The 19,201-nt window shown below is 44.4% G+C and overlaps 2 protein-coding genes across 2 annotated transcripts in view; one reads left to right on the top strand and one right to left on the bottom strand.

The window, feature by feature from the left end:
• The window catches only part of ABL2 (ABL proto-oncogene 2, non-receptor tyrosine kinase), a 50,047-nt gene extending 36,939 nt beyond the window's left edge, over positions 1–13,108 (top strand). The window contains exons 3-11 of the mRNA XM_075833112.1: positions 185–480; positions 649–921; positions 2,792–2,876; positions 2,979–3,156; positions 3,277–3,461; positions 3,665–3,817; positions 4,084–4,173; positions 6,272–6,445; positions 7,412–13,108. Coding sequence (XP_075689227.1) covers positions 185–480; positions 649–921; positions 2,792–2,876; positions 2,979–3,156; positions 3,277–3,461; positions 3,665–3,817; positions 4,084–4,173; positions 6,272–6,445; positions 7,412–8,928 — 2,951 coding nt within the window. The 3' untranslated portion in view covers positions 8,929–13,108. The remainder of the gene's footprint in view (positions 1–184; positions 481–648; positions 922–2,791; positions 2,877–2,978; positions 3,157–3,276; positions 3,462–3,664; positions 3,818–4,083; positions 4,174–6,271; positions 6,446–7,411) is intronic.
• A 3,742-nt stretch (positions 13,109–16,850) lies between these two features.
• Positions 16,851–19,201, bottom strand: part of TOR3A (torsin family 3 member A) — a 12,839-nt gene continuing 10,488 nt past the window's right edge. The window contains exon 6 of the mRNA XM_075832158.1: positions 16,851–17,167. Coding sequence (XP_075688273.1) covers positions 16,920–17,167 — 248 coding nt within the window. The 3' untranslated portion in view covers positions 16,851–16,919. The remainder of the gene's footprint in view (positions 17,168–19,201) is intronic.

Here is a 19,201-nt window from a genome sequence, read left to right as displayed (position 1 = left end):
TGCTCTCTTTGGTGTTTTGAATCTGTGTCATGCTCCGCCCCCTCAAGCCCCGCATTAGGCATAACGCAGGGTATGGCTTGTGCCTAGAATGTTCCTTTTAAGGTTTCAGAGATTTTCTTTAAAAAAAATTAAAATAAATCTTACGATTTTTGATAACTGGTTCTTGTTTGGTTTCACATTGCAGGAGAGAAGCTACGTGTATTGTGCTATAACCAGAATGGAGAATGGTGTGAGGTGCTGTCAAAGAATGGCCAGGGCTGGGTGCCCAGTAATTACATCACTCCTGTCAACAGCCTAGAGAAACACTCCTGGTACCACGGCCCCGTGTCTAGGAGTGCAGCAGAATATCTTCTCAGCAGTCTTATTAATGGCAGCTTCCTGGTGCGAGAGAGCGAGAGCAGCCCGGGTCAACTCTCTATTTCCCTGCGTTATGAGGGTCGAGTCTACCACTACCGCATAAACACTGCCTCTGATGGCAAGGTGAGACCATTGTGGTAAAATATTGACAGGCGCCACGTTTTTTTGGGGGTCAGAATTTAGTGTATATAGTTATTGGTGGAAAGTGCAAGTCATTGTAGTTGGGCATATATACATAGAGCTCATGTTATGTTGAGAATTATTTGAATTGATCGGCTTTTTGTATTCCAGGTCTATGTCACTGCGGAGAGCCGTTTCAACACACTGGCTGAACTGGTCCACCATCACTCCACCGTGGCTGATGGCCTTGTCACTATTTTACACTACCCTGCACCTAAGTGCAACAAGCCCACCGTTTATGGAGTGTCCCCCATTCACGATAAGTGGGAGATGGAACGCACAGACATAACCATGAAGCACAAGCTGGGAGGGGGGCAATACGGAGAAGTTTATGTAGGGGTCTGGAAAAAATATAGCCTCACAGTAGCTGTAAAAACTCTAAAGGTAAGAATAACAGTGGTTTATTTTATTTTTTATTTTTTTCCTGTAAATTTCAAGTAACAACAATTTATTTAAGAAACATGGTTGTTAAAGTTATTCAGCAGCTGCTATTACACGGCTCTATTCAAGAACAAGCCTCCTCGCCAGAGTCGTAGACTCAAACACATGGTGCCTCTTGGCCAATCAGGACAGGATCCTGGCACAGTATTGCTGTCGAACGCCACCCGGAACGAGAGTTCAGGGCTCCATTGAGTGGGTTTAGGAGACCCCACATAATGATTTTATAAAGAACGTCTTATAGATACCCTTTATTAAGGGGCCGAACGGTGGGGCATTTTCTAGGATCTTGAGGTTAAAGTAGACCCGTCTCTACATTCGACATTTATACACAAATGTAACCTGACCTCGCTGAACCACCTGTATGAATTTTATATGGAGGGGAAGAGTGACTATACATGTGACTGTCCTATAAAACACTGGTGGTCTGCACGGCTTCCACAGCGTAGGACATTTTTTGCATATTGACAGTAAGCAAATGGACTGGAGTTTTTCTGTAAAACGTGGCAAAAGTGCATTTTGACCGCGACATGTAAACCCAGGATTTGGAATGACAACTCCTGGATAAGCACAGCAACTATTTCATCATGTTCAGAGCCATTAGTGCAGAAGCTGCAGGGATCGTACGTGTGGGAAGGAACTCTCAATATGTGTTTTCACATTCCTCCACAACTACTGGGGGAAAACATCCTACAACAGAGACGTATACGAATGTGCTGTTACTGCCTGGAGCTAATGCCATGGTTTGTTTTTCTTTCAGTCTAAAATTAGAATTTTATTTTATTTTTCCATTTTCGATGTTCAGATGATATTTATGGGAGTTGTGTAAATGCATGCTTCTTCTAGATTGTTTATTATTAATAAAAGAAAATCTTAGGCTGTGTTCACACAGCGTATTATGCACACTAATTCCACCTCGCTTTTGCCTCCAAATTCTTTCAATGGGAATCGGCGCTGATTTTTCAGCTCGTTAAAATTAATTCAGCGACGATGGAGAAAAATGAAGCCTCCTGACCTGTCTGCAATGGGAAGCTGAAAAAAAACCAGCGTCAGCGGTGCTGTTTTTTGCCCTGAAAAGCACCAAAAACAGCATCCAAAACGGCTTACATTTTAAAATCTATGCCTCCAAAATCAGTCCAGAGAACAGGCTGATTTTGGAGGCAGAATCAGCGACTGGTTTTTCATCTTATAAAAAACCGTGTGAACTTAGCATTGTGCTGGCCATTTGCCAGACTTTTCTTGGATACAACCCATAGATCCAAACCTGCATTGATAGTGATGCAAAATTAGAACATGTCTGCAGTGTTTATATTCCCATATGCAGATACAGACCTAGTTCTATAGGACATATACATATATAGGGTGATCAGATTAGCCATGTGAGCAATAGTGAACAACGGTGCAGAACCCCTTAAAGAGACATTTCAATTAAAACTGATACCATGTATGCCCGGTTCAGTGTCTGAGGAGCAGTGCATTACACAGGGATTCTCTCTTTCGATCCCGCTGTCATGCTCTTCCCCCAACATAAGGCATAACCTAAAATATCAGTTTTCCACGTAGTGTTCCTTTAACACGAGACCTAGCTTCCTATCCATTCATTGATTACAATAGAGATAGTCTAGCTACAGACTGCAGTAGTAAGATGGGAGGATTTTCTATTATTCTATATTTGTCACACTGGTTCCTGATTTGCTAACAAAATTCAACGAGACAAACGCTAAAGAATATTTTGTGGTAATCGGTCATGTAGACGGTTCTGTTTCACATAAAACTGGTCACTCGTCCTCATACCTGTGATGTTTATCCCTTTCAGGAAGACACTATGGAGGTAGAAGAGTTTCTGAAGGAGGCTGCGGTCATGAAAGAGATCAAACATCCCAACCTTGTGCAACTCTTAGGTTAGTACAGCAAGAAACTGCATTTGAAGTGATCTATAACCTGTATCTATAGACTGTGCATGAAAGCTGCACCTCCTAACATTTCCTGTCACGTCCTGTCAGGTGTCTGCACACTGGAGCCCCCGTTTTATATTGTAACAGAATACATGCACTTTGGGAACTTGCTAGACTATCTCCGGGAATGTAACCGTGAGGAAGTGACTGCAGTTGTTCTGCTTTATATGGCCACGCAGATCTCCTCCGCCATGGAGTATCTGGAGAGGAAAAACTTCATCCACCGGTGAGCTGCATGCACCTTCGGTTTGTGGTACTCAGAGAGCCCCTTGCGTTACTGGTTGCAGCGATCATATGGTACTTTTGGCTGTTTTTGTTCTGATTTTTAATATGTTTTGTCCTCTAGGGATCTTGCTGCAAGGAACTGCTTGGTTGGTGAAAATCATGTGGTCAAAGTGGCTGATTTTGGTCTTTCTCGTCTCATGACTGGCGACACGTACACCGCGCACGCCGGTGCCAAATTCCCTATAAAATGGACTGCTCCTGAAAGCCTGGCATACAATACTTTCTCAATAAAATCAGATGTCTGGGGTATGAACTTGTTAGAAAATTCCATGATAAAGAATAACTAAATGGGGATTTTTAACTTTGGGAGTTGCCAAATATAATCTCCGATACCAGAATATAGAGATGTGGAAGTAAAACCCTTCGGCAGCGTTATATTTCACCTGCAGATAGGGATTTCTCACGGCAATGTTTTCCTCTAATCCATGATGGTTTCTTCTCTTATGTAGCTTTTGGTGTGCTACTTTGGGAGATTGCTACCTATGGCATGTCCCCCTACCCTGGCATTGACCTATCCCAGGTTTATGATTTGCTGGAGAAAGGGTATCGCATGGAGCAGCCTGAGGGTTGTCCCCCAAAAGTCTATGAACTGATGAGAGCGTGTGAGTAAACTTGTGTATTACGTTATATTGCAACAGTCGAGCGATGTCCCTGATATTGAGTATATGTATCGAACATGACGTGGTATTAAATCATTTAATTATCATTTCCATCCAAATGATAGTTAATGCATCCATGTAGACATGCACCGTATATAGAAGGGTGGTATTTATAATAATCCACTACCATTTATGTTCTTACACATTCATAGATTTTTTGCATGAAATTTTAATAGCAATTTTCCTAATAAATGCTGTTTGCTCCTTAGGTTGGCAGTGGAATCCCGCCGAAAGACCTTCTTTTGCTGAGACACACCAAGCCTTTGAAACAATGTTTCATGATTCCAATATAAATGAGGGTAAGTTATTATAAACAACCCTACAAAATGGGTCCTATTCTGGCGAATGTCCTGAGAAGGGTCCGAGTGTCGGCCAATAAAAACGGCCGTTTTGGGCCATTTTTCCCGGCCGTTTTGCATCCGTTCCTGTTTCGTTCCGGGTCGTGTTGCCATTTTTAACGGCCGACTTTGACCCGTTTTGCATCCGGTTTTTTTCCTTGTCCGTTTTAAAATCAGATTAATTTAGTTTGTAAATCTTTTGCCACACACTTCCCTCTGTAGATACTGCCACAGCCCCCATGTAGGTAGTGCCACACAGCCCCCCTTGTAGGTAGTGCCACACAGAGCCCCTTGTAGGAAGTGTTACACAGACCCCCTTGTAGGAAGTGTTACACAGACCCCCTTGTAGGTAGTGACACACAGACCCCCTTGTAGGAAGTGACACACAGACCCCCTTGTAGGTAGTGACACACAGCCCCCCTTGTAGGTAGTGACACACAGCCCCCCTTGTAGGTAGTGACACACAGCCCCCCTTGTAGGTAGTGACACACAGCCCCCCTTGTAGGTAGTGACACACGGCCCCCCTTGTAGGTAGTGACACACGGACCCCCTTGTAGGTAGTGACACACGGACCCCCTTGTAGGTAGTGACACACGGACCCCCTTGTAGGTAGTGCCACACGGACCCCCTTGTAGGTAGTGCCACACGGACCCCCTCGTAGGTAGTGCCACACGGACCCCCTCGTAGGTAGTGCCACACGGACCCCTTGTACATAGTCACCCCCCTATAGATGGCATCCCCCCCATGCTTTCCTGTAGGGGACGGCTCCAGGAAAAGTCCCTCACTTCACTGTCCATATATGGACAGTGAAGTGAGGGACTTCTCCTGGATTGGAATCCCTGGCCACAGTGGTGGGGATTACGCTTCAGAAGTCCCTGTGTCCATATATGGACACAGTGAAGTCAGGGACCTCTGCTGGAGCGGGATCCCCAATCCTCGGGCACAGCGTTGCCAAAGCTGTGGCCAGGGATTGTGGATTCTGCTCCTACAGGGAGCAAAAGAATACCCTCCTCCTCCTCCTCACATGCACTTCGCACTGTGAGGAGGCGAGAGAGCCAGCAACGGAAGACATGGCCATCACTTGGAGCACATTCAAGTGATGGCCGTGTATTACCCGGCCCAGTAGACTTCTATGGGGGCCGGGTAAACGGCCGAAAATAGGGCATGTCCCATTTTTTGACGGCCGGGTTTCCCGGGACGTCAAAAAATCGGTCGTGTGAATAGCCCCATTTGGGGTCTATTGTTCCTACGGCAGCCGTCTGATGGACATTTTTTTGATGGCCGGTAAACCCTGTCGTGTGCATAAGGGCTAACACTTCTAGGCTGATCGTCAGTACATGTACTTTGGCCAGTTCCTGTTTATTCAAGCTTGGCTATTCTACATAAAACATAAACCTGTGGATTCATTGTTTAGGATCACATATTTGGGTAATTCCTCATCTACATAAAGTGCTCCCTGAGTAAATGTAGAGTACAATTTGAATATCCCCAGCTTTATGTTGCGACTTCTTAAAAGGGGCTTCCCACCATAGGAAGTGATGGTATATCCTAGGATATGCCATAACGTCCTCAAAAGTGGAGTCCAACTGCCAGGACCCCCACTAATCCTCAGAATTGTAGAGTCCCCGTGCTAGTCAACACTGCAGCTCCATCACAGCTTTTCTCTGCACATCGACGCTCCTTTCTATCCACAATACAGCGAAGTTCACTTGAATTGACCTACTGCAACTTCCTGCATAGTGGCTGGCCGGGAGCAGCGGTCCTTTTCAATGTTGGGATCAATGCGGTCCCAGAGCACTGATCATAATGTTATGGCTTATCAGAGCTTAGCGAGTCTTCTCACGTACTGCAGTGAGCGCACTACTAATAATTTTCACTCCCCACATAATCACTTTTAGCCAAGAATTTAATATTGAGGATTGGCATATTTTGAGAAATGAGAATGCTTACTACCCGTTTATTAAGAATCAATGGCATTTTAGGCAGTAAATCAGAAGGTAACGTTTTAGAGCTGCGTGTTTGTTCCACGTACTGATCTAACATGTTTCCCCACTTACAGAGGTTGCTGAAGAACTGGGGCGCACAGCTTCCTCTACAACATCTGTTTCTTATCAGAGCCGTCTTCCCACGCTACCCTCTAAATCCCGAACCCTGAAGAAGAAAGCGGAGAACAAGGAGAACATTGAAGGCACCGGTGATTCATCCGATAACTCCACCTCAAGCACAACTCCAGGTACTAAGGGGGCAAGTAATATATTGTATGGTAATTGTAAAATCAACTTTGCTCTGTCTACTTCCTGTGTTTGTGGAGCTGTCATAATACCCATGTTAAAGTGGATCTGTCAGCTTAATATGCTGTCCTATGAAAGGCTTCGTTCACATCTGCGCTAGGGCTCCGTTCCGACGTTCCGTCTGAGCTTTCCGTCGGAACGGAGCCCTGACAGACACAAACGGAAACAATAGGTTTGTCACCATTGATTTCAATGGTGACGGATCCGATGCCAATGGTCTCCGTTTGTCTCAGTTGTGTAAGGGTTCCGTTGTTTTGACGGAATCAATACCGTAGTCGACTGCGCTATTCATTCCGTCAAAAACAACGGAACCCTTACACAACTGAGACAAACGGAAACCATTGGCACCGGATCCGTCACCATTGAAATCAATGATGATGGAAACAGAAACCTATGGTTTCCGTTTGTGTCGGTCAGGGCTCTGTTCCGACATAAAGCTCCGACGGAACGGAGCTCTAGCGCAGGTGTGAACAAAGCTCTCAGGCGCAGGTGTGAACAAATACTCTTAGGCCCAGTTCACACAGAGATTTTTTTTACACTGATTTTGACATGGAAACCGCGTCAGAATCGGCGCCAAAAATGGCCGAAACTGCCCCCCATTGATTTCAATAAGGGGTGGAGGCGTTTTTTCCCATGGTGGCTTTTACCCGCTTGCGGTAAAAAAATTAAAAAAAAGCTGCATGCTCTTTCTTGCCGCGGTTCTGCCTTCCATTGAAATCAATGGGAGGCAGATCGTTTCTTGCAGCGTTTTTTGCCTGCGACGCTCAATGGCTGTGGGTAAAAAATACTCCATGTGAACAGGGCCTTACATAGGTCTGCATATAAAGCTGACATATCCACTTTAACCCCAATTGATTTTCGGTGATATAGCAATAGTTTATAGTTTTATTTGGCCTTTTTCTTGTTAGGAATTCTTCGTGGGTCTCCTGTAGCTAGTGGCTCCCCGGCCCTTCCACGCAAACAGAGGGACAAATCTCCAAGCAGTTTACTAGGAGATCCTAAAGAAACAACATTTACACGCGACCGAAAGGGGGGATTCTTCAGCTCTTTCATGAAGAAAAAGAGTGCCCCGCAGCCTCCAAAACGCAGCAGCTCCTTCCGTGAAATGGAGAACCAACCTCACAAAAGGCCAGAACTAACTGGAGAACTTGCTACTTTCCAGCCACTTGATGGTCTAGACACTCCTGGTTCTCCGGGCTCTCATAAGTGCTATGGGGGCACATCGCAACGTAATTTTTCAGAAGAAACCAATGGGGGGATAAGTGGGGGTTGGACTGGAATATCTGGCTTCTTCACACCCCGTCTCATAAAAAAGACATTTGGATTGCGGACAGGAAAACCAGGAAGCAATGAGGATCAGTCCAAACCTTTCCCCAGGTCAAACTCCACATCTTCCATGTCTCCTGTTGTTACTGAGCAAGACAGGATGTCCATGACACTACCCAGAAACTGCCATCGGACTAAGGTCCAGCTGGACCATGCTCCCTCAGTGTCTTCACAACCAGATGAGAACCAGCAGGAACTTCCAAGAACTGCATTAGTTATAGCACCCCCGCTGTCCAGCAGAGATAGAGGAAAGCCCAAAATGCTTCCACGGACTGGAGGTGGTGAGCGAAATGGTGGTCTGCGCACAGGTGCAGATGAGAGGTCCTCACCCAGCAAGCACGCAGGAGGTGCCTCTTCGTCTTTCCCTGCTGCCGCTCACAACCATAAAGTGCCGGTTCTCATTTCGCCATCGCCAAGAAATGCTTCTACAGATATTCAGCTGGTTGGAATGGATTCTTTAGGTCACACCTTCAAATTGCTTCAGGAACATGTATCACCAGCTGGTTCTGAAAAAGACCGCCCTTCTCATCGCCGACTGAAACCTAAATGTGCTCCCCCTCCGCCGCCAAATGTAAGATTTCTGCAACAGCCGCCTGCAGAAGAGACGGCCTCACCAACACCTACACAGCCGGTTACTGAAAGGGCAGCCAAGCCTTCCCGGCCCATGCTGCCACCACCACCTCCGGTTACCCATGTAGGAAAGCTTTCCAATGGGGCAGCAGGTGGTGGTAGAGGGGCACTAAGGAAGTCAAAGCAACATGCAGAGAAGATTCCTGCAGACAAAATAAGCAAAGAAGCTCTTTTGCAGTGCGCTAGAATGCTATCCAGTGCTCTGACCGTTCCCCAACCCAACAGCCAACTGGTTGACACAGGACACCAGCTTCTGGACTATTGCACTGGATACGTGGACTCCATACCCCAAACACGGAACAAATTTGCCTTTCGCGAGGCTGTTAGTCGATTAGAGGTCAGTTTGCAGGAGCTGCAGGTGTCTTCCGCTGGGGCAGGAGGTACGTCCTCTGCTTCCCAGAGTCCAAACCCTGTCATTAAAAACTTACTGTCCTGCGTGCAGGAGATCAGCGATGTGGTGCAGAGGTAGCTATTGATGTCTTGTATGTAAGGCGTTTGTTTTATGTAATACAAAACATCACAGAATGACTTTCACAAATCTGATGCACTGGCGAGTGTGGGACAGAGGGTAGTAACCTCATCTTTGGAGGAAACCGTGGAAGGGTTTAGATTCTGTGGAAGAATATTTACTATGCTGGTTAAGACAGAAAAATAAAAATCCTGCAAAACACATTTTAAACTAAGAAACTGGACATTTTACTTTTTATTTTATTTTTTTATTTTTTAAATCATGTTTGCTTTGCTTTTTGTCCTTTTACATCTCAGGTTTAATATATTTTTCTCCTTTTTTTTTGGAGTTTTTTTCTCAATGGGTCCAAACATACAGTTCGGAAAGTTAGAATATCCTTTGAGTGCTATCGGTTATTTCAGAATGAGAATGGAGCCATGGCATGGTTTAGTTGGGCACCCTGTTCTCCTTGGGCCAGGTAGAGAAGTCTATATGTATATAGGTGGAGACAAGATCCTCCATAGGGGGAAGTTGATGAGAACGACTCATAAAGGTCATATGTCATGCGTGTGTGGATTTGGCTTTGCCCAGGTAGGCCTCTTACCTTGTTCGATCTCTGCCGGTCATGTTCTTCTGGCAATTTATACTGTAGGTGGTAACCAGAACCTCTGGTATAGGGAGGGTCTCTGCAGACCATTTTTGGGCTGATCACAATTACCCAACTTATGATTTCACGGGGAACTAATGACGTAGTTATTGAAGCACTTGATCTCCTAGTTCCTATTTTACTGGTTAGTGCCAGTCCCATGAATATTTATTTCAGCTGCAAAATTGCTGCCTCCACTTTATGTAACCAATGGGTACACTTTAATAACACTAGTAATGTCACCGTATACGTCATGAAATCCGACATTTTAGAGGATTTGTGTTTTTTATTTTTCACTAGTTGGATATTGAGTTGTCATTTTCAGTGACATCATAGCATGTTTTCTATGCATTATCTGACCCACAATGCAATGTGACTGCTTTGGCCACCGTCAGCATTACGTAGTGTCCGTGCACACTTGGAACTCTTTTACATGAACCTGATGGATGCCACTTAATCATGGAGTTATTACAATGTTTGATATTTTTTTTCCCCAGATTTTGTATAGAGAATGATCTATTGTAACCTCACTTGGGGTATGCCCTCTTTCTGTAAAGCAAAATATGTATATGGGAGTTTTGTGATCACAGTTAACGCTGTCTGTATCCACATAGTTAATGAATGCAATGGTCTGAAATGCTGTTTCTGGGCAGTACTGGAATACGGTCATAACTGGAGTCTGAATTGAGCGATGGGTGGAGATATAGGGGGTGCATTTACTTAGTGCAAACGCCTGCACAATATCCGAGGTGTCATCAGAAACGATGGGTTTGCTCATAGCACATACTGTTACACTTATAGACATTAGCTGATTGACTACAATGTAGAACACTACAAGCATCTCTCTGAATGTATTCACATGACTAGTGTCACCAGACGTGAACAGATCCTACTTTATTGACGTCACTTTTTTTTTTTATATCAAGTTCGATTTCTCTCTCTGTACCCCCAAGTTATCCTTGCGGTGTGTAGAAAGCAGAAATGACAAGTCGGATTTACTGGCTTATAGAATGAATGAATATATGGAGCAATTATTGGATTTGAACCGCGAAATGAACATCCGAGACCATTGTATCCTAATAGAGGGTGCTTGGAACTGCCCAAAAAAATTGCATGGGTTAATTTGTTGCAGAAAGGTCAATTTGATTAATGTAGGACATCAATATCAGTACAGGCTTCTGCCGATGATTGTGTGACTATAAGTGGACGAGGGTTTTGTGATTTATCTGTAATGATTTAATATATAGTCACCCACCAGGACGAAATGAGCCCGCGGGATGCAGCACAGTGAATGCACCTTTTATTATAGAAATGTATATTAAATATGTCTAGTGTCAGTGCCTTGGCACCTTTTCACCCCAGTGAACACAGCGCGTAACATTTTAGCTGCCTGAATGTAGTATTCTTGGTATAGAAAGCTATGCTGCATGTACTAATAGTGGTCTGCTGTTCTTCCTTTACCTGCACACCCTCCGGGGTCACAGAGGCCACCTCGCTCCCCGTCTTTGTGATCACCAGTGCTGTCATTTCTGCACATAGCAGAATGTGTGCATACCATGAATGTCTGCTGCCATATACACTTGGGCCAGTAACCGCTAATCAATCCAATTCTGCACTATAAGGCTGCTAGGGTGACTCGTGTGGAGCTGCCATCAAGACACACTAAAGCTTAAAGGGCTTGTATAAGATTAGCAAAGGGGTCCACTTTTTCCTTTCCAGAAACAGTGCCCCCCCCTATCCACAGGATGTGCTTGGTATTGCAGCTCATCACCGTTCAAGTGAATGTGGCTGAGCTGCAAAACCAGACACATCCCATAGACAACAGTGCCACTGTTTCTTAAAAAAAGAACAAAAAAACCTTTTTCTAATCTCATGCAACTCCTTTAAATTTACTTAAAATCTGAATATTAACCCAAATTTCTGATTCTGCCCCTTTCTTCAGGTCACACTCACAGGGGTTCAGGAAGCTGAATTATGGGGGGCTGTTTGCCAGGATCATTTCTTAGGAGAGCTGACAAATTTTGGCTTTGATGACTAAAGGAGCAAAGAAATGTTGACGTGGCCGAGCACAACTTCCATTTTCTCAGCTTCATAGACCCCAGTGAGTGGGATTCTTTCTTCTTATGTTTTGAGTGGACGCTCTTCTAGAACATAATGATCTTTATAATGTCTTCTCTCTGTATATATCTTCTTCACTAAGCCCCTTGTTAAATAGTTGCCTGGTAGCTTATATGTCTTCCTTACCATAAGTCTACCCATTGGCAAGTTGAGTTTGTGATGCTTCGTGCATTAAAGGGAATGTGTCGCTAGAATTTTTTTTATTTTATTTATTTTTTGTTAAACAGTTAGTGTATAAATGATTAAAACATTGTTATAATTTTTTTAATTTTTTCAACAGGTCAGGAAATATTATAAATTAGATTCTAATTTATAACATTTCCCTGTGCTGGTCACTAGAGGGAGCAATTCCCAAAATTGCAGCATTGGGCATGTGGTAAAGCAACCACATTGCTTTAGGCTGCAAAATTTGAGAAGACACACTCGCTCTAGCGTCCTCAAACAATCCCCCCCTCCTTTATCCTGGCTAGTGCCAGGAGAAAGGAGGGGATTGAATGTTCAAACCTCCTACACTGTCTGCCGCCATTTTTTGAGCGAACACACAGTGTAGTAGGTTTACATACAGTAGTAATCACACACTAAAACACGTACATACACAGACAGACATAACTTTCCTGCCGCCGCCGCTCCCTCCGCTCCGTCTGCTCCCTCCACTCCTAGTGCTTGCTTCTGAACACATGTCCGGAAGCCGCGACCGGAAGTAGTCATCTTACTGTCCGGCCGCGGCTTCCGGTCCACAAGAAAATGGCGCCTGATGTTGCTCGGCCGAAGACCTTCCATTTGGACTGTGTGGGAGCGGCATGCGCCGTTCCCACACAGACGGCGTACAGCATAGTGAATGGAACGGCTCCCGTTCGCATTCTCTATGGGGATGTATGTGCCGTACATGTCTGTATGTGTCGTTAATCGACACATACAGAGATGGGAAAAAAAATGGCAGCCCCCATAGAGAAAAAAGCTAGAAAATAAAAAAATTGTAAAACACAAACACACAAATAAATATTTTTTTTTTTAATAAAACACTAAAAGCAAATTGATATAAAAAATTTTTTTGCGACACCCTTCCTTTAAGTACTGGGGATCACTACCAGTCCATAAAGCATTGCAGAGCAAGTTCTTGAGTTCTCTGGGATGGCCGGTGCTGCACACCTCCGACATGCTCCCTACAATCCACCAGTGTTTTCTTTATTTTCTTTTTTTTTATAGTACTTGTAATATATTTTGTTGGTGTTTTTTTTTTGTTTTTTTTTTTATTTAATTTGTTACTGGTTTATTTTCTGACTGTGAACAGCTAACAGTGTTAAATGTGACGTGAATGTGACTTTTGAATGGATGCCATGTTATATATCATTTTTTGTTATTTTTAAGAAAAACAACAAAAAAGAGAAAAGGATGTTGCAATATTTTATCGCAAATAAACTTGAAGCCTCTGCTGTTTTGGTGTCTTGCTTCTTTCTTGGAAGAAAATGTAACAATTTTTTTTTATGCAGTTTCTTACTGGAAATATTATAATTATAGTATGTGGAGGTGATTTAGTTATCATTTGTTTAATATGGTCAGTAATTCTACTCTTGTCTGGTAAGGTGTCAATGGTGTGGAGGGTGTACCTAACTTTCAGAATAAGCTATCATTTGTGTACATGAGGAATAATATTTCTCGCCATTATATTACTTGTATATGGCATTGTTTAGCAGTTTTCTCCTTTGCAGGCTCTTTCTATAATTCTCATTGGTCTCTGAGCTGTTAAGCTCCATCTACTAGCTATCAGGTCTTCTAGTTATACCATATATAGAAGCAGCAACACTGAGATTATACAGCAGTAAGTAGCAGTGTAGCTGTGATCCAGCCCTGGGGTAAGAATATAACCCTTTTTAAAGATATAAGATATATTCTAAAGTTTCTTATATTCAATAGTAAGGCTGGGCGATTATGACCTAAATCAAAATCACGATTAGTTGAACATATAACCTTGACTACCATTAATTTATTATTTAGACCACACCCCTTTTGCATGCCACACCCCTATTCACATGCCACGCCATTGAATTAATATTTATCTGGAGCCTGCTGTATACTGAATATAATATACCCCCTGACACTGCCCCCACACAGTATAATAGCTCATAGCTTTTCCCCACGGTATAATATCCCTATAACTTCCCTCCACGCAGTATAATGCTCCTGTAACTGCCTTCCGCATACCCAATACAGTTGAAACCGGAAACAAAAGAAAGTAATTGAAGAAACTGAAATGCCCAAGATGAGGTTTAATTTAGCTGAATTTTGGTTATTTTTCGATTTATTGCCCAGCTCTATTCACTAGTACTTTTGATTTATTGTTTAAATGACTCTGAAATGCCCCTTTATCACAGTACGTGCCCCCCCCCCCTCCTTGTGTGTATTTATATTATGCAATCTATTAGCTGAAACTCCATCTATAAAAATAAAACAAATGTGCTGAATGTTAAATACACAGAGTAGTGGGGAGGCAGCCAACTAGTTCTCCACGCTATCAATACCCCCCTGCTTGCAGGATGGGCATAGTACAGATGATAGGGGTCACTGATTGTGTTTGGCTACAGTGCAATGTTTCATTAAAGGGGGGGGGGTGTAAAGAACATTGCTCCTAGTTGTCATTGGCTGGTGTAGGGGGTTAGGCGTTTTGAAGGGCATAGGTGTTGGGTCCAATTGAAAACTGCAATATTTGTGTAGAAACAAACCACTCCAACAAACCATTTGATTGTTTTTTTTACCAGCTCCTGTGTGTTTTTTCAAGATTAGGGGGAAAAAATTACAAAACTTCAATGCGAGCTCCGTGTCCATAGGGATAGATGTAACAGTAGTATCATAGGTTGTATAAATTCATGAGTTAGATTTGGCATAATTCTCTCTAACAAAATGTGGGCACGTGGCATAATCTATTTGGCACAACCCACTAGGCAGAGTTTTAGGCTGGGCTCACACAACTTATTTTCAGACGTAAACGAGGCGTATTATGCCTCGCTTTACGTCTGAAAATAAGGCTACAATACGTCGGCAAACATCTGCCCATTCATTTGAATGTAATTTACGCGTTGTCGTTTGACAGCTGTCAAACGACGACGCGTAAATGGACTGCCTCGGCAAAGAAGTGCAGGACACTTTTTTGCAACGTAATTTGAGCTGTTCTTCATTGAACTCAATGAAGCACAGCTCAAGATTTACGAGCGTCTCAGACGGCTCGCAAAATGCAAGGAGCATTTACGTGTGAAACGAGGCAGCTGTTTTCTCTTGAAAACAGTCTGTCTTTTCACACGTAAATGACAGCTAGCGTGTGCACATACCCATATTCTTTAGTAAATGTGGGGCGTTTTATGACTCCTTATTCGTGCTAATAATATACTACTACTACCGCCACTTTTTTGGTACACTTTTTATTAGTAACTCTTCCCCCATAGTTTTTCCAATAAATTACACCTTAAGGGAATGTGTTGCCAGAAAAACATGTTTTTGGTTTTTTTAATTAAACATTTAGTGTGTAGGTGATTAAACATTGTTCAATTTTTTTTATTTTTTTTTCACGAGTCAGGAAATATTATAAATTAGATTCTAATTTATAATATTTCCCATTGCTGGTCACTAGATGGAGCTATTCCCAAAATTGCAGCATTGCAAAATTGGGTAAAAAGCCCTCGCTCTAGTGAGCTCTCAGCATCCCCCCCTCCTTTATCCTGGCTAGTGCCGGGATAAACGAGGGGTTTGAACGGTCTAACCTCCTACACTGTGTGTCGCCATTTTTTGAGCTAACACACAGTGTAGTAGGTTTACATACAGTAGTAAACGTACACAAACGCGAACATACATTGAAATCTCTTACCTGCTCCTGCCGCCGCGGCTCTCTCCGGCCCGTCCGCTCCGTCTGCTGCCGCTGGTCCAAGTTCACAAGTCCGGAAGCCGCGACCGGAAGTAGTAATCTTACTGTCCGGCCGCGACTTCCGGTCCACAGGAAAATGGCGCCGGACGGCGCCAATTTCAAATTGGACTGTGTGGGAGCGGCGCATGCGCAGTTCCCACACAGACGGCGTACACAGAAGTGGATGGGACGGGAGCCGTTCGCAGTCCCTATGGGACTGTGGCTGCCGTATTCCATGTCTGTATGTGTCGTTAATCGACACATACAGAAATGGAACAAAAAATGGCAGCCCCTATAGGGAAGAAAAAGTGTAAAAATAAGAAAAAGTAAAACACAAACACACAAATAAATATAAACGTTTTTAATAAAGCACTAACATCTTTAACATATAAAAAAATAATTGTGATGACACTGTTCCTATTAAGTCGATAGACCAAAAGACTGTACAAGGCCTTTCTCTGTAAATTATATATATTTTTTTTAAATATGTGGGTTTATATCCCACAAACCTTAGTTTACCAAGCAAGGGCTACTTTTTATTTTAACAGCATACCAGGTCATGGCAATGGGAATCTGGGTTGTAAGATTTATAGGTTATAAGTGAACTTGCAATGTTCAGTAGTAGGATAGTATAAACCAACGGCAGCCTATACCTGTCAGGGCATGCTGGGAGTTGCAGTTTCACAATCGTGAAAGAGAGACATGTTCCTGACTATAGGTGTAGAATTAGTAACGGGAAAATCTTGATGCAGTAATTCTTGTGTGTGCGCAATCAGGGTCAATATGACCGACCTCTGACACTGGGAGCATTACAGGTTCATGTGTACACTGGCCCAGCTACAGACAGCAAATACTGGGGTCTCTGCACTGTACCCACGCTAGACCCAGACATTGTATATTGCATCATCAGAGGTAAAGAGATATCGCCAGTTACAGGATGACCTTGACTGCAGTGTGAACTCGACGACAGTACCGGACTGGAGTTTCACCTGAATGAACTACGTGCAGACACTATGCAAGGAATGTTATAGTCCGGAACAGGATAAATGATTTATTACCAGTAAAAAGGTTTCCACCAATATGTTAATATGAATAAATAAATAATGACTTATTATAGAATAGAGGTAACATGTTCAAGGCAAGTAAGGTGCATGTGTGGTTTGCTCTGTAACAGAAGCCTCCGTGGAGGTCGCAGCAGCTGAATGTCCGCTACCATGGGCTGCGGTGCACATCTGGAGGGCCATAGGGACAGTATTAGACTATTTCCAAAACTACTCCAAATCCCAAGGCTCTTCTCCTGTCTAGTCTCAGACTGGTCCATTTTAACTAAGCTCCTTAGAGTCTCTTGCCATTAAATTAAAGCTTCATGAAGTTGATTCTTTGGGCCACTTGTTTGCATCCTTGAGCTGAGAAAATCTTTTCCTCCTTTGGCACAAACAGAAGTTCTTCGAGAACAGATTCCAGTGCGCTCTCTCTGTACGTCAGGCCGCGAGCCTCTATAGCATCTCGAATACACAGCTTCACGTGACCGCGTTCCAAGGGTAGAAAAGGCACAAATTCATCAATGAGATCATTCAACCACAGCTGATGTGTCAGCGACTGATCTGTGCGGAATAACCATAAAGATATGTATTACAGACATATTCTATTTATTGCAGGAGAAAAATCTAAGCTAAAGATACATCCATTAATTATTGGGCTACACAGACTTTTTGCAGCTTTACTGATGGGCAGCTTGCATGCAACTCAATGTATGACTTTGTACTGCAGCTGTATCTCCATAGTTACAATAAATCTGTTACGCTATAAAAAGTCTCCAGGTAACCAAGACTTAAAGGGGTATGTATGAGATTTTTTATTTTTTTTTCTCTAAAAGCACCACTCTTGTCTGTGGGCTGTGTCTGGTATTGCAGATTAGTCCCAATCAATTGAATAGAACCGAGCTGCAATATCAGACAAAAGTAGTGGAGTTTATGGGGGGAAAAAAGAACAAAAAAACAAAATCCCTTTAACATGTGGAAATTCATCTTTTGGACGGAGTTATGCAAAATGTGCCCCCAAAGGTTATGGAGGTCCCCCACTGTCCTCTAATAGGCTGCCACCAAGATGCAATGTCATGAGCCATGCGCGTGTATGTATAGGGGGGTGTGCGTGTGTGTAGGGGTAAGTGTATAGGGGGGTTGGTAGAGGGGTGTGGGGGGGTGTGTATAGGGGTGTGCAAGTGTAGATGTGTGTGTATGTAAAGGGGGGGTGTGTAGGTGTGGGTGTGTACATGTATAGAGAGGGTGTGCGTGCGTGCGTGCGTGCGTGCGTGTGTAGGGGGTATGCGCGTGTATGTATAGGGTGTGTGTATAGGGGGATGTGCGCGTATAGGGGGTGTGCGCGTGTATGTATAGGGGGGTGTGCATAGGGGTGTGTGTGAGTATGTATAGGGGGGTATGTATAGGGGGTGTGCACGTGTATGTATAGGGGGTGTGTGTAGGGGGTGTGCACGTATAGGGGGTGCGTGCGTGCGTGCGTGCAGGGTGTGTGTATAGGGGGGGTGTGTGTGCGTGCGTGTGTGTTGGGGGTATGCGTGTGTATGTGTAGGGGGTGTGCGTGTGTGTATAGGGGGTGTGCGCGTGTATGTATAGGGGGTGTGTGTATAGGGTGTGTGCACGTGTATGGGCGTGCGTGCGTATAGGGGGGGTGTATGTATAGGGGGTGTGCGTGTGTATGTATAGGGGGTGTGCGCGTGTATGTATAGGGGGTGTGTGTGTGTATAGGGGGTGTGCACGTGTATGTATAGGGGGTGTGTGTGTGTAGGGGGTGCGCGTATAGGGGGGGTGCGCGTGTTTGTATAGGGTGTGTGTGCGCGTGTATGGTTGTGTGTGCGCGCGCGTGCGTGTATGGGTGTGTGTGCGCGCGCGTGCGTATAGGGGGGTGTGCGTGTATGTATAGGGGGGTGTGTGTAGGGGGCGCGTGTGTATAGGGGGGGTGTGTGTATAGAGGGTATGCGTGTGTACGTATAAGGGGGTGTGCGCGTGTATGTATAGGGGGGTGTATAGGGGTGTGCACGTGTATGTATAGGGGGTGTGCGCGTATAGGGGGTTGCGCATGTTTGTATAGGGTGTGTGCGTGCGCGTGTATGTATAGGGGTGTGCGTGCGCGTGTGTGTGTGTGTGTGTGTGTGTAGGGGGTGCGCGCGCGCGTGTATGTGTATAGGGGGTGCGCGCGTGTATGTGTATAGGGGGGTGTGCGCGTGTGTGTATAGGGGGGTGTTTGTGTATAGGGGTGTGTGTGTGTGTGTGTGTGTGTGTGTGTGTATGTATATAGGGGGGTGTATGCGTATATAGGGGGGTGGATGTGTATATAGGGGGTGGGTGTGTATATAGGGGGTGGGTGTGTATATAGGGGGTGTGCGTGCGTGCGTGCGTAGGGGGGTGCGTGTGTAGGCGTGTGCGTGTGTATAGGGGGTGTGCACGTGTGTATAGGGGGTGTGCACGTGTGTATAGGGGTGTGTGCGCGTGTGTGTGTATAGGGGGGTGTGCGCGTGTGTATAGGGGGGGGTGCATGTGTATGTATAGGGGGGTGCGCGTGTATGTATAGGGGGTGTGCGTGCGTAGGTGTGTGCGTATGTATAGGGGCGTGTGTATAGG

The sequence above is a fragment of the Rhinoderma darwinii genome, chromosome 7 (genome assembly GCF_050947455.1).
Source record: "Rhinoderma darwinii isolate aRhiDar2 chromosome 7, aRhiDar2.hap1, whole genome shotgun sequence".
Taxonomy (NCBI): Eukaryota; Metazoa; Chordata; class Amphibia; order Anura; family Rhinodermatidae; genus Rhinoderma; species Rhinoderma darwinii.
This window is presented reverse-complemented; position numbering and strand designations above follow the sequence as displayed.